The sequence below is a fragment of the Phaethon aethereus genome, assembly GCF_964289735.1.
Source record: "Phaethon aethereus genome assembly, chromosome: Z".
NCBI classification, from domain to species: Eukaryota; Metazoa; Chordata; class Aves; order Phaethontiformes; family Phaethontidae; genus Phaethon; species Phaethon aethereus.
Genome location: NC_138577.1, coordinates 76,170,077 through 76,184,325, shown reverse-complemented (window position 1 = coordinate 76,184,325; position 14,249 = coordinate 76,170,077). Strand labels below are relative to the sequence as shown.

The following is a 14,249-nucleotide window of genomic DNA, read 5'->3' as shown; positions in this document are numbered from 1 at the left end:
CGTCCTGAGCTCTGGCTCTGGCACGTACTTTTCCAGTAAGGAAGTGCTTTGCAGATTTTTAAAGAAAACTAAACTTTTAATAGGGGGAAGAATTAAGCTTTAAAGAGTTGATCTCTGGCAGTTTTAAAGAGCTTCTGCAAATTAAAGGACTATTTCTATCATTCTTTACAGGGAGAAGTTCGAAAGGGAACAAATATGGCCAGCAGTCACAGACCTCCAATAGCACGTCCTTCATCAAGAGCAGGAATAGGGCTGACTGCAAGGCCTACCTCTTCATCAAGAGCACCATCATCAACCAGAATAGGAACAGGGGTATGTTAAAAAATTTAGTACCATGACTGGAGTGATAGTTTCTTGGGAAGAATTTTAAGATTTTAATTAATTTTGTAGAGAGTTTTATTTTGAATTTTGACTGAAAGGGATCAAAGAGGTCTTGCATCAAGAGTTCGCCTGGGAGACCTTAATAGCATTAACGTTGCAGACAGATGGAACAATGAACAGCTGCTCAAAGGTAATCTCTTACCCTTCTGCAGCGGATGTTTGACTGAATATTTGTTTACCTGAAGAGATGGAAATGCTAAAAGATTCTTATAGGAACAGCATAGAGACTAATAAGTTTTTAAATTGCTTTGGCAATTGTGTAAGTATAATAAATTCATAATTCAGAGTTGTGAGGTTTCTGTTTTGTTGCTTTTTATAGATGCCTCCTAGTACATCAAGACCCGGTTCTCGTGGTGGTTCTTTGACTGCTGGAGGAGTCTTGTCATCTCAGATTAAAGTTACAGACCGTCCAGTGACTCAGCAGGGATTAAGTGGCATGAAAACTGCAATGAAAGGTATTTTTTACTGAAAATAGCTATCAAGGTGTCAGCAAGAGCTTTAAAGAAATATTTAGTTTTTTAAAGGAAAACATTGCACTGCTGTATAAATTGCAGAGTCATGATTAACAGGAGTAGGAGAAAGGAAAGGAAGATTAAAGCATCCCTCTTTTATTTTCTTTACTTTTGGCAGTCAGAGAAGACAAAGGCTTTTCTGTGCCTGAGTTGTATTTAAAAATTGTTAAAAAGAATAGAACAAGATAAATTGTGTCTTCTTCCATCACTGACATATAATTAAAATACTTTGTTGTATAGTAACTATTCTTATAGCTGAAAAAGTAATTTTTATCTTCACAACAGTCTAAAATTAATTTCTGCCTTTGCTTGTTTTCATGAGGTAAAATCTAATTAAGAACAGCGATATGGCAGTTCTCTGTCTGCAAATTCTGCAAATTGCTTTCATAATTTCCAGTTCATCAAAATTAGTGGTTTTCCAGCAAAATGTCATCTTATTCTCCTTTGCCAGGTCCTCAGAGACAGATAATGGATAAAACATACTACCTTGGACTGCTGAGGTATGCCTTAACACATTCAAACTGCAGAAGGTTTAATGCTCTATTCCCTTTCTGACATGACGTTTGTTGTGCTTAACGGTAGCATGGGATAAGTGGTGTTCACTTAAAATGAAGTCTATCTTGTTATAAGAGGTAAGGTCATTTTGCATATAGTTTGTAGGAGGAAAGGAATTTTATGCTTATGTCCAGGTACAAGTAGATTCCTTTGACATTTTGTTATTAGGCTTGCTAAGTTAAATTCTGGAGAGCAGCCCGGCGGAAAGGGACCTGGGGGTGCTGGTTGACAGCCGGCTGAATATGAGCCGGCAGTGTGCCCAGGTGGCCAAGAAGGCCAACAGCGTCCTGGCCTGTATCAGGAATAGTGTGGCCAGCAGGAGTAAGGAAGTGATTGTGCCCCTGTACTCGGCACTGGTGAGGCCGCACCTTGAATACTGTGTTCAGTTTTGGGCCCCTCACTACAAGAAGGATGCTGAGGTGCTGGAGCGTGTCCAGAGAAGGGCAACGAAGCTGGTGAGGGGTCTGGAGCACATGTCTTATGAGGAGCGGCTGAGGGAACTGGGGTTGTTTAGTCTGGAGAAGAGGAGGCTGAGGGGAGACCTTATCACTCTCTACAACTACCTGAAAGGGGGTTGTGGCGATGAGGGTGTTGGTCTCTTCTCCCAAGTAACTAGTGATAGGACAAGAGGAAATGGCCTCAAGTTGTGCCAGGGGAGGTTTAGATTGGATATTAGGAAAAATTTCTTCACTGAGAGGGTGGTCAGGCATTGGAACAGGCTGCCCAGGGAGGTGGTGGAGTCGCCATCCCTGGAAGTGTTCAAAAAACGTGTGGATGTGGCACTTCAGGACATGGTTTAGGGGACATGGTGGTTCTGGATTAATGGTTGGACTTGATGATCTTAAAGGTCCTTTCCAACCTAGTGATTCTGTGATTCTGTGATTCACTCCCACTGTGCTAGTAAAAGGAGGGTCAGTGATTTTGAGCTTCCACGTGTAACATGTGATAGGTCTCGTAGCTCCATTTGTAAGAAGTAGCATCACAAACTAAGCACTTTTTAGTGTCCATTTCAGGTGGTTTACTTGGATTATACATTGAGCTAACACCGACAAAGGCAAGGCCTTGTGGAAACTGTATTACATCTGCTACTTTGTCTGTTGGTCATACTGTAGTATTGAATAATTGGTCCTAAAAGATGTCATTTTAAATATGGATGATATCCACATTCTGTGAAATGGTGCTATGATTTTTTTTTCCCTGTCCATTTGAGAATAATTCACATCTGTTACACCAGCAGGGACAAAAAGGCTAATTAAAACATTTTATTTCATATCCAGATTTTCTAACAACTACTTATAATTTGATAGAACCACTCTGCTGTTTTCCTCACTTATCCAGCTCTTTGAAATACTGATTTGAAGCATGATGCACTGTGAGAAGGAGATACTGATTGCACATCTCTTGTACTTAAAATATAATTTCTGTTCTATCTGTGTTTTAGTTGTGCATTCAAATGTTAATCATTCTTTTTTGTTTATTTTTTTCAGAAGCAAAACAAATGAACTCACAACAGAAATTAACAAACTGCAGGAAGAAGTAGAAATGTACAAGCAAGAGAAATCTGTCTATTTGTCATATGAAAAAAGGTGAGATGTATTGCAGCTAATGAAGTGCTAATTTTCTCAGTCACAAGACTATTCTTGGGTATTGTGCAGGCTTCAAGGAACCATTAAATAATCCTTTTTTTCATTATTTTATTTTTACGTATATGAATCTTCCCATATTAATTTTGGCTTTTTGTTTTCTATTTAGGGCAGAGGCCTTAGCTGGTGAAATCAAAGAATTTCAAGGTCAGCTGGCAGACTACAACATGGTATGCTGCCGTCAGCTTTTGATACTGAATGCTCTCCCTTCTCTCATTTACTTTGTACTGCTTTTGCTTTGCTTCAGCATCTTCTTTATTGACATTCCTCAGTAGAAATGCACTGCTTAATACTGCATTTTTTCTGTTATTGGAAAGGAAAAAGAGGGAAACTAAAGAAAACATAAAAGAAAAAAAGGCAAGTGTACTATACATTAGGAGAAGCAGTTGCATGTGGATTTAAGAAATTACTGCTGTGTAATATTTGTGGGTTTTGCGCAGCTACATATAATGATGATTACTTCTAAAAACTGCATGTAATCTCTTAAGATACCCAAATTATGTTTTTTCCATTTCCAATAACAGAAGATTACTGTGTTTTCATGAACACTTTGTGAGTTGCTACCTATTTGTCTGATTTTTTAATGAGTAATTGAAAAAAAAGGAGAGCAGTAATGGGTTGGAACTCTGTCTCATTTCAGGTTGTGGATATACTTAACACCAATACGGACATGGCAGAAGTGATTCGAGATTACAATATGGTAAGAATGAGGAAATGCTGTGTGTTACATTCTTGGTGCTTTGAACATATGACACATATAAAAAAGCATAGCACTAATTTAAAACTTAGCCATTTTTTTCAGTTAAATTAACCATAATATTGGCAAACATGTTTGTTTCTGACAATTGTCAGATGTGTTGCATTAGCAATCCCATGATAGTTTTCTGTGTTTTAGATTTGAGAAGGCTGTCATCCCAATCCAAATTATGAGTGTTAAAATATATTCTGTATTTGACTTGGAAGCATAGAACACTAGTCATAAGAAAAGCAAATTCAATAGACTGCACTGCCTTGTAAAGCTGCCTAGTCTTCTGGAAATTTAGTTCTCCTTTGTCTTCTGCCTTTTAAATGATTCCAGTGTAATAAATATGAAATAGGTTTCTGACATGGCCAACCACAGAATCAATGAGCTTTGTTCTTTCTTCACTTTCTTTCTTTATTTTCTAACACAGTTAGCCTGTTTCTCTGAGTATTAAGGCATGAGTGGCATTAAGCATGTTCCATTTCTTATGATTGCTTGTCCAGAAGCAAAAGAAACTAGTTTTAGAAAAGATTACTTTGGTAGCTTGAGAAACTACCTGAGTATTTCTTGGTCAAAACATTTTTTCCCCCCGCATTTGATGGAAAAATAAAGTCGCAACGCCTGTGTCATAAAGCAAGGAATGCTTTGCAAGTGTTACATTTTCATTTTGTTTGTAGGCTTAAGCAGTATTTTACTAAGTGTTCCAGGAATAGATCCCACAGCAATAGAAAGTGAATTGATTTGTTGCAAACTTGATTGTATTTCTTTTTCAACCATAGAGATACCTTCTTACTTACTTTAGTTTCCAGCGGAAAACTGCAATTTCAGAAAGTCTTTCTTCAGTATGAAGTCTGAAAAACCTGTGGAGCAGGCAGCATCTGCTGCTTCTTCCTCTAGTGCATTCTAAGCAGCTTCCTGCTCATTTAAAGGAAACTGAATTTGTGTATAAAATCTGTATTTTTATTATTACATATTATATAAAAATATCTTTTTTGTTTTGAAGTTAAAGGTTCAGAATGACCGAGATGCTCAGAGTGTGGATAAAATTTTCACAGAAAGACAAGCGTAAGTACATGAAATGTATGCTTTTCCAAAGCTGTTAGAATCATAACTGAACTCGGCAAAATTGAGGTGTTACCTAATTCAGAAGTTCCTTAACTGTGCAATGCATGCTGCAAGTGATATCTGAGCAATTTCAAGGTGATACGTCAGTTCCAGGCAGCAGCTGGAGTTCCCAGCTTTAAACTCTTATGTAACTGCTGTGAAGATACTTACCATGTCATCCAGGAGGACTTAGGTGACAGTGGAGACTGCTGTCTTTTGGCAACCTACTGTCAAGTTCCTGAGTTTTCAAGGTTGTGTTGTGGAGTAGCGGAGTTGGGAAAGCAAGCAGAAATGGGAACTAGAACTGAGATTCCTGTCTGGTAAGGTAAGGATGTGTGAATGAGAAGATGAGGACAGTGAGATGCTTGCAGTAAGAATTTGTAAGCCATGAGAATGGCTTTTGTAGTGGGAGGCTGAGCTTCTGAGATGTTTAATTTAGGGACAGGAGATGTGCAGGAAAAAGAGATATGATCCTGCTTGTTGCCAGCAAGAGCGGCCTCAGCAATGAGATTTTTAAGTATAAATAAGCAATTTTAAAATACAATTTACCATTTAATAATAAGTCATTTTTCAATAATACCACAGTTTTCAACAGCTTGCAAATGTGTCTGAATGCATTTTTAAGTGTTAAGAAAATACAAAGAGAGAAAGCTTGGTTCAATAGCAAACTAAGGCATAAATACATAAATATACAGTAATGATAATTTATTGCTGTACTGTATGTAGACACATTTCAGGGAGTGGAGCAATTGATCTTTCTTGCTCTGCTACTTTGGGTAAAAAAACCCAACAACAAATACTCTGTTCTCTGATTGTGTTAGTTTTGCCTAATAGACTACTGAGCTGTGAAACCCTTGGTTTGGATTTAGTCCCCAGTCTGGCTGTGGTCTTCTTCAACATTTTAGGGAAATTGTTTTTCCTTCCTGGACTTCTTCATATATAAAGCATTAATAATTATGCTGGCTTCACAAGGTACTTTGTAAAGACTTGTTTATGTTAAGCAATATACAGTAAGCTTCCCCCCGCCATAAATAAACAAATAGTTTTTTTAAAAGGTGGATTATGAGTATTTTTTGCATGTTTTGAAATATTTGTTGGGACACTAATGCATGCACGTCACCACATTTTTTAACTTCATGATTTATGCAGCAGTACTGTGTTAGGGATTTCACGAGACAAAAGGAGATGGACTGCTTAGCTTAATTTTGTATTGTAAATAAGTAGCATAATCTGGAAGTACAAGCGTACTACAGTTTTGAAAAGTCAGTTCATCATCCATTAAGACATTAACTCTCCTCAGTTACATAAGAATCTATGTATTTATCCTCAATAAATCCATCTTCTCCAGGCACAAATGCATGAATTTTCTCAAATACTACTATGGCATCTTCATTGTTCGTACAAGATACTGTAGGGAAAGAACTCGTGTCAGCTGAGAACTCCTGTTCAAACATCTCTGAGTCATTTTCTTCCAGGCGACGGTGACTGTAGCTGATCAAATAGCGGTACCATGTTGGGCATTTTATAGCAGTAAAAATCAGGAGTGTAGTGCTTAGGACAAACCCGAGGACACCTGCTAGGAAGGTCCAACTTTTGCCAAGAAGTGGTAACTCTTTAAAACAGACAGGGAAAAAAAGAATAGGCATCTTCATGAGGAATACCAGCAAGAACTGTAGTATAAATTTTTTCATAGTTAGATTGAGAACACACAAAATGAACAATGATAGGGGCATTTTGAATGTCTCCAAAGCTTTAGTACAAAGTTATTGCAATGTTATTAGGGAGTCAGTAATATTGCTCAGACCAAAAATGCATGTACCTCTCGTATTTCCTAGCAATATAAGTCCACCACACATATTTATCAAAATTAAATTATAGTTTCAAAGTCAGACAAAGTTCTGGGGATGTGTAAAAGGTAAAATAATATTTTTCTCAAAGTTTTAATTCCAAGATTGGGCTTTGGGAAAAAAAATACATCAGTCATTAACTTCAAATTCTATTTCCCAGGCATAGATTTCTGTAGGGTGATGATGTCTGCACCCTAAAATATTACATCTGTTGTTTGGCATATCCTTTCAATTGTATTTCTTTTATAATAAAAATTTCAATAGACTGTAGTTGCCAGTAGTCTTTATTTAGAAGCTAGTTTTGTGAGCTGGCCACTGTACTAAAATAGAGTATAACTGCTACAGCAAAAGAAGTCTGTGGCAATAGTGGCTTACAATTTGTGTATGTCTCTGGAGATTAGTGTTTCTTCTGCTTCAGCCATAAGCGAGAAGTAAAGCATTTCAGTATGGAAAAGTGGAGAAGAACATTAATTTGCATGTAAGAAAAAAAACCAAGCTACTTTACCGAAAGAAAAGCTAGAGTATTAGAGAGTGATGATGGAATTAACATCAAAAGGTGAAGAAAAGTAAGGACACTGTCACTGAAATTTTCAAAGAATATGGGATGGGCATATCCGTGTCCTTTACACTGAACACAGTTGAGGGCAGGCGTAAAATTAATAGGCTCACTCCTTCACATTTTAAGAAGACAGCTACGTGTAGAAAGCAGTTAGCTTGGAAGAAATAACTGACTTTTTTTAAAGATGCTGCCATAATTCTGTTAGACAGAGATCTGGACAATTATCTGAATTTCAAGCCTTTGAAATTTCGTCATCAGTTTGTAGTATCATTTGAGAATTCAGGTGTGTTTTATCTGTTTCAAACACTTATTCAGTAGAGCTTTACATTGACCGTAAGTGTGTACAGTCTACCAAAACCTGGAAATACGCTTGTTCATAGCGCTGGCTTTTATGGAAGAATTACAGTGTACTAGGAATACAAAACAGTACAAAAGCATGGAATGGCAAATCAAACAGCTTGTAAGCAGTAAAGCAAAGCATCAGTATATTACCTGCATATGTTCCATTGTTTCCAGTGATGTTTGGAGTCAGAGCTGTTAGTAAGGCACTACTTTTAAGCTTAATGCCAGAAGTGGAAGTTACAGTGTTTTCTAAAGAAGCTTTTTCAGTTTTGCAGTCAGCTGGTCGGATAAGTGCTGTCTTGACCGAGAATTTTTCCATGTTTTTTGGGAATGTACATGTAATGCTGTTTTCATTTTCTGTGAAAGTGAACAGTGGAAAGGCTATGAGATATTGCTAATTAATTGGCACTCCAATCTAAAAAAAATTCATGGATAACTACTGTATTACTGCAAAATACAAATAAATTGATGGTGGATATTACCCAGATCAGAAATAAACAAGGTAAGACTGTTTGATATAAACAGTATGAAATGCTGCTCTTACCAAAACTTACCCATTGTCAAATTGGAGGCAGTTAGCCATATCTGTAAATCAAGGAGGTCACAGGAGCAGGTCCATGGGTTTCCAGCTAAAAGGATTTTAATCAATTTAAAAGATGGTTTTATATGAAAAGATTTCAGAAAGTTATACTGTAGATTTAAAACTGTCAGACTTTTTAGAGAAGTAAATATATCTGAATCTAGTTGAGTAATCCTGTTATAGGATAGATTCAACACTGACAGTTGATTTAATCCTGCGAATGCTGCTTTATGAACTGTGCTAATATGGTTGTTGCTGATATCCAGAATTACAAGTTTTGTCAAATTGCAGAAGCTGTTATTATACAGTACAGTAATCATGTTATCATTCAGATAAAGTTCAGTGAGGTTAATAAAACTTCGGAGAATCTCTTTGTCACTATCTTTTAAAGTGATTTTATTATTTTTGAGGCTTAATTTAGTAACATTTTGGAAAAGGTTAGCAGGGATATTAGAGAGGTTCTTTCCAGACTCCTCACAAGGGACCTGTTGAAAGAAAGAGAATGACAACAATTAAATATTGTAGGGAAGTCCGGTGGTGAAGGTATCTCAGTGATGACTGTTAAGGGCATGAAAATCCTTCTGCTATTTTTTAATGGTAGCACTTTAAAATAAAAGTTCTGCTGCTCTTCATGTAATTTTATTTACATTTTTCTTAATATACTCATGGTCTGGTCATACAGGGGAATAAATCCTCTTAGTGTATAGAGAGCTGAAGTTCCAGATCACTTAATGCTTAAACTCTGCTCGAGATGCAATGCTCTTTATGTGATGATCATCGAAAATATAACCAGTTTGGCATGCTATTTTGGAATTAGTAGGGCTGTCTTATGTGAAGGTTGGCTAGGTAGAAAAAGGATTCCTTTCCCATCTAATCTGGAAAGAAGGTGTCATAGAGGAAGTGGATTGAAGGCTGAAAATTAATTCAGATATGCTTTTTCAAACGTATTGGTTTGTTTTATAACCAAAACCAACAATGGTTACTCTTTAAAACATCTTTGGAGCAGACCTTCAACAAAACATTTAGTATATTTTTTTTTATAGCACTTAAATGAATTTTTGTTTTCTGGGTTGAAGTTTAGCATAGCTGCAGTCTTTTCAGGTTTGAGGGTGTTTATTCTCAATATCTTGAAACATTTTTGTTTTCTGAAAAGAGTAGATTTCTTTATATGTATATGTATGCATCGCTGCAGACTACAGTTTAGTGTCAAGATACTTGAACTGGCTTTAAAGGAGATTCTGAGTACTGGAAGCAGATTGGCTGTGTTATCCCTCTTCCTAAATAAGTAGCCTATGTTCAGACTGTTACTGCTGTGACCAGATTGAGCCTAGACAGTTTATTTAAAAACAAATGTAGGTGGAGTGCCTTTTCTACACTGTATATACCCATTGTGTGGGATTTTTTGTTTTTCATGTTTGTCCCAGCGATGAAGAAGCATTAGATACAGTACTGGACCTATAAGGCAGTGAGTCAGAGCAAATAGTGCAATACCAGTTTTATCACTTGACTGTTAATCAAGACTTCTTCCTTCCCTCAATAAATACAAAATCCATTAATCTCTGAAAAAAAATCTTTGAAATTTCTTATATACTTTTCGACCTGACTCAGGCAAGTGCTAACTCAGGAAATCTCTCTAACTTCGGCGGTAGTTGGCCTTGTCCAAATAACTGTTGCTTTCTAGGTCTATTCCAAAAAGATAAAGGAGACACTCCTGTTTTGTGCAGAGAGATATGAATGAGATATAAAACCATCTCAAATATGTTTCAGTGTAATTCACCCACAATGATTGCCAGCAGCTAGTTGTCCATTTTGCAGAAAACCTCATCTTCTTATTTGTCTCTGTGCTTCTGTCTCTAGGTGTCTTATGTTTACAAGGTAGTTTTTAAAATGCCTTTAGCTTCTAGTGCATCTTTCAAAAATAAGGGTAGTTTACATACATATAAAACTTACAGTTTGAGAATTCAGGTTGCCGTCAGCAGTGACTGGATTCAAAAACAGTGTTCCAGCCCAGATTACAAGCCAAGAGAGTTTCATGTTTAGAGCCTAGCAAAAAACAACACTTTTGTATACCAAGACTAGAATATCAGTGTATTCTGTAGTGGTAATTTAACAAATTAATAAATACAGTAATTTCAATTATAGTTAATAAATTTTGTTCTGCATTGATACTCCAAAATGTAAAATTAAGAGGAAAAACATGATTTATCAGAATTAATGCATTCAGCTTTCACTTGATTGACCCAAAAATTGACCCTAAAATCCAATGAGCAGGCGGTATCAGCAAATAGAAAAGGGATTGGTTAGACAAGTCAGTAGACAACAGTTTCATAAATGGATAAAATGAATAGGCAGGGATGTACTCCTAAGATCTCTTTTAATGCAGTTACGGGTACTGGATGACTAAGGTAGGAGTAAACTGCAGAAAGTGTTCAGGCTTGCATGCTCTCCCTAAATAATTTCTCTTGTTGCCACTAACAGAGATAGAATGCTGTACTAGGTGGATTGTTGGTTTGTCCAGTCAAATTTCTCTTCTGTTCTTATACATAAGTTATTAAGCAGTTTTTATGAATTTTTAATCAGTAGATTGTTCTTCTAATCTCTTTATTATCCATAATACAGCATATATCATATGACATAAGCCTGAACCTCTATATTATGAAGGTGTAAGTTGTTGCTTTGATCTTTGGAACTAAGTAAACATGATTCAGTCTCTGGTGCTGGAGGTTTTTTACAGATTTGAACCTTTTTTGAGAGTCAGGAAAGCTTTTCTGACAAACGGTATTCACTGTGACAAAAACTTCTCTCAGAGAAAGTGTCATTTATCCATCCCCTTTGAATCGGGCGTAATTTGCAAGATTACTCATTTTGAACAGGGATGTTAAACCATCTCTGTCAGATGTTAAATCAGTCTCTGTTCATGCCAGACTTAAAGTGTTATGTGAAAGGTAGATTATCCCTTCATTTTTACAGTTTTTCTTAAGTGTCTGAAGATAAAAGATAGTGGACTAAGTGGACCTCAATATCTCCTTCTCAGATTTCTATCTTCCAGATTAAAGACGACCCAAAAGATAAGGTGTAAGATACTTGTTTAAAGTGCCTATTGTATCTTGAGCTTTAGAGAGTATTCACTGAATTTAACAGAGAATAGTGGGGGAAATTACATGAGGAAGCTCAATTGCATGAACAATGCTAAACACAGGCAGCCAGTCACATTAAAAATAACTCCAGCAATCCTTAAAACGAATGCCACGAGGCCTTCTCTGATCAGTATGGAGTAGATGAGGTCACAGACCAAATTGGTCAAGTCTAATTGTTTGCTTCTACACATTTCTGTATCTGAGGACTGACCTCATTCACCTAACTGAATCAGCCTGGAAACTTAACGACTTCTTAAAAAGAAGTAGTAGATAAATGCCACTTATACTGCTGTGATCCATTGTGCATTTCTACTGCTGTTGGAAATTTACATTAAATACAGAAAGAGTTCATAAACCTTTTTGTTAGACATTATCAGCATCAGGGACAAGGGGTACTAGCAGAAGCAGCCACTGTGGTATTATGTTCTGTATTAGGTATTGTTCTTGTTAGTGATGGTACTGGTGGCCTGCATACTTTTTGGAGCCAGTTTGTATATTGCTAGTGGAAAACATGATGCACTTTGAGAACTGCTGGTATAGACTATGTTAACAGTTGGATCTCCTGTCATATTTGAACCTTAACTGTACCTCTTCCAAGATGTTCAGAAACAGAGCGGGCCTTAACCAGGCAATATACAAACAGGTTAATATTATTATTGTAGTTTGTAGATTTCAATAAAAATACTGTCTTTAGTAGAGTGGGAAAATATATTAAAATAATGTTTTTAAAGTTAGTCTGTAAATTAATCAACAACAATCAAGTTGAAAATGAAAGTTAATGTAAAAGTTTTTCAAAACTTTTCAAGCAAAAAAGTTAACAAAACAAAACGTTCAAACAAAAGCTTAAGTTCTTAAACTTAAAAGTAAAGTTCTTAACAGAACTTAACAGCCAAGCTGTTAAGTAAATGGTATTTCAGCAGAAAGCCAGGGAACAGTCCGTTTCTTCTCAGAAAAGCAGACTACTCAATTATATGAACTCAATTACCTCCCCAAATCTGCCTTTTTCTTTACAAATACAACAAAAACAATAAGAATTACATTACTATTAAATGGTAAAACCTTCAAAAGTTCTCTGAGAAAAACTTCAAATAAACATTCTTCAAGCAAAAAGTTAACATGTCTGAATGAAGGGAATACCATTAACTTGAAAAATCCTTTTCCTGGCTAAAAATTCACTCTACATATGTTTAAGTCAAAAACATAGTTCCTATTTTTTACTTTAGTTTCTACTGAAAAATTAGGGCATTTCTTACAAAATTGATTTCCTGCATTTTGTGTGTAGGAACTTGTATAATCAGTAGAAGAACAGGAAAGCATCTATAATTTTAATTGCAGTTTAGCTTCTTACTAGAAGCAGACCTTAAGAATTGCTGTTTAAGTAATTGCTTTGGAAAGAAACTGAGCCTGACAATGCATTGGTAATACCTTGACATTTCCTTGAAATTAAAAATTTTTCTTCAGAGAACTTCTGAAGGTTTTATAGTTTAATAGTAGTGTAATTCTTATTGTTTTTCTTGTATTTGTAAAGAAAAAGGCAGATTTGGGGAGGTAATGGAGTTTATATAATCACGTAGTCTCCTTTTCAGAGAAGAAATGGACTGTTCCCTAGCTTTTTTCTGAAATACGATTTACTTAAGAGCTTGTCATGTCCAAGGTTCATAGTAATTTTTGAACTTTTAATGTATCTTAAGATATATTTGTTTCCAGTCTAGCAACAAAGTTATACTAATAAATCCTTGCCTACATTTTGAAAAAGGTTTGCCAAGGGTCTTACCTTTCTGTTGCTTCTTAGAGGGAGCGTATGTACACATGTGTAGATTTTTCAGTGCACTGACAAGAAATAATATGGTGCAACAGCACTTTGGTTTTGTTCAACCTTTGTACCTGATGAATAAGCAGGTGGTGTAAAAAAATAATAAAGCCAGAAAGTCCTTAGCAAAAGATTGACTAGGTTGAGCAACTTCTTATAATCGTCTTGGATTTAATTGGATCTGCAGCCAATAGGGAAGTCTAATAGTAGTATGCTCAAGTGTCAAGTTCCAGATCATGTAGGAAGCACTGAGGTAAAATGCCACTGGGAATTAGAAATGCTGGAGGCAGAAAAAGACTTGCATTTTTTATGTGATCAGTTATCAAATGAAGAAAACTTCAAGATATTTGCATACTGAAGTAAAGATCTCTAGTAGTTATTTACATCTGTGTTAAATTCTTGTGTTTTGGAAGCATCGGCATCAGGGGAGCTGCAGAATGCGATGTATAAAGCTCATTATTTACAAAGAATTACAAGCACTTAAGGACATCTGTTATATGGGCTGTATTTCAGGAAGAAATTATAAAAACAAATTATATTTTCTCTGATTTGAGAGCATGCCTATGTGCAGGTTAAAAAAGGGATTATATTGATACACAAACACTATGTCCAATCAATTTTTTCTTGTATTGGTGCTCATTTTCTAAGCCTCATTCTGCTCAATGCACAGAATCAAACTACAAAAAGGTTCAGTCTCCTGTCATTCTCTGTTCTTCTCAAATATTTGGCTTTAGAAACCATTTTGCTTCACTGTCCCTCTTTGAAGTTATTGCCACTTTGATTTTTTTGCTTAATATCTCAGAACATTTTGCAACTTTTCCAAGCCTTTTCCCTGATTTAGCTTCATCAGTAGTCTTCAGATCACTTGTGGTAATGAATTGTTTTCCTGTGACAGCCATTGCTTATAATTTTTTTGCCTCTTAGAAAATCACTGAGTTTTAACCTTCTGTCAAACAGTTTCCACCAGAGAAGATGCATAACAGCTAAATCAGACATTTCTAGTCTCAAGGACATACTGGATTGTCTTGAAGTATTTG

The 14,249-nt window shown here is 36.0% G+C and overlaps 2 protein-coding genes across 2 annotated transcripts in view; one reads left to right on the top strand and one right to left on the bottom strand.

Moving 5' to 3' along the window:
• Positions 1–195: 195 nt before the first annotated feature.
• Positions 196–14,249, top strand: part of IFT74 (intraflagellar transport 74) — a gene marked incomplete at both ends in the record, with an annotated part of 40,038 nt that continues 25,984 nt past the window's right edge. The window contains 7 exons of the mRNA XM_082013106.1: positions 196–312; positions 701–836; positions 1,345–1,393; positions 2,936–3,034; positions 3,201–3,261; positions 3,732–3,791; positions 4,837–4,898. Coding sequence (XP_081869232.1) covers positions 196–312; positions 701–836; positions 1,345–1,393; positions 2,936–3,034; positions 3,201–3,261; positions 3,732–3,791; positions 4,837–4,898 — 584 coding nt within the window. The remainder of the gene's footprint in view (positions 313–700; positions 837–1,344; positions 1,394–2,935; positions 3,035–3,200; positions 3,262–3,731; positions 3,792–4,836; positions 4,899–14,249) is intronic.
• LRRC19 (leucine rich repeat containing 19) lies at positions 6,224–13,238 on the bottom strand (the record flags this gene model as incomplete). Its single annotated transcript, XM_082013107.1, has 5 exons — positions 13,177–13,238; positions 10,216–10,308; positions 8,240–8,750; positions 7,836–8,042; positions 6,224–6,549 (listed from the first exon to the last, which is right to left on the bottom strand). The coding sequence occupies exons 2-5, from the start codon at positions 10,297–10,299 to the stop codon at positions 6,224–6,226; spliced, it is 1,128 nt and encodes a 375-aa protein (XP_081869233.1). The 5' UTR covers positions 10,300–10,308; positions 13,177–13,238.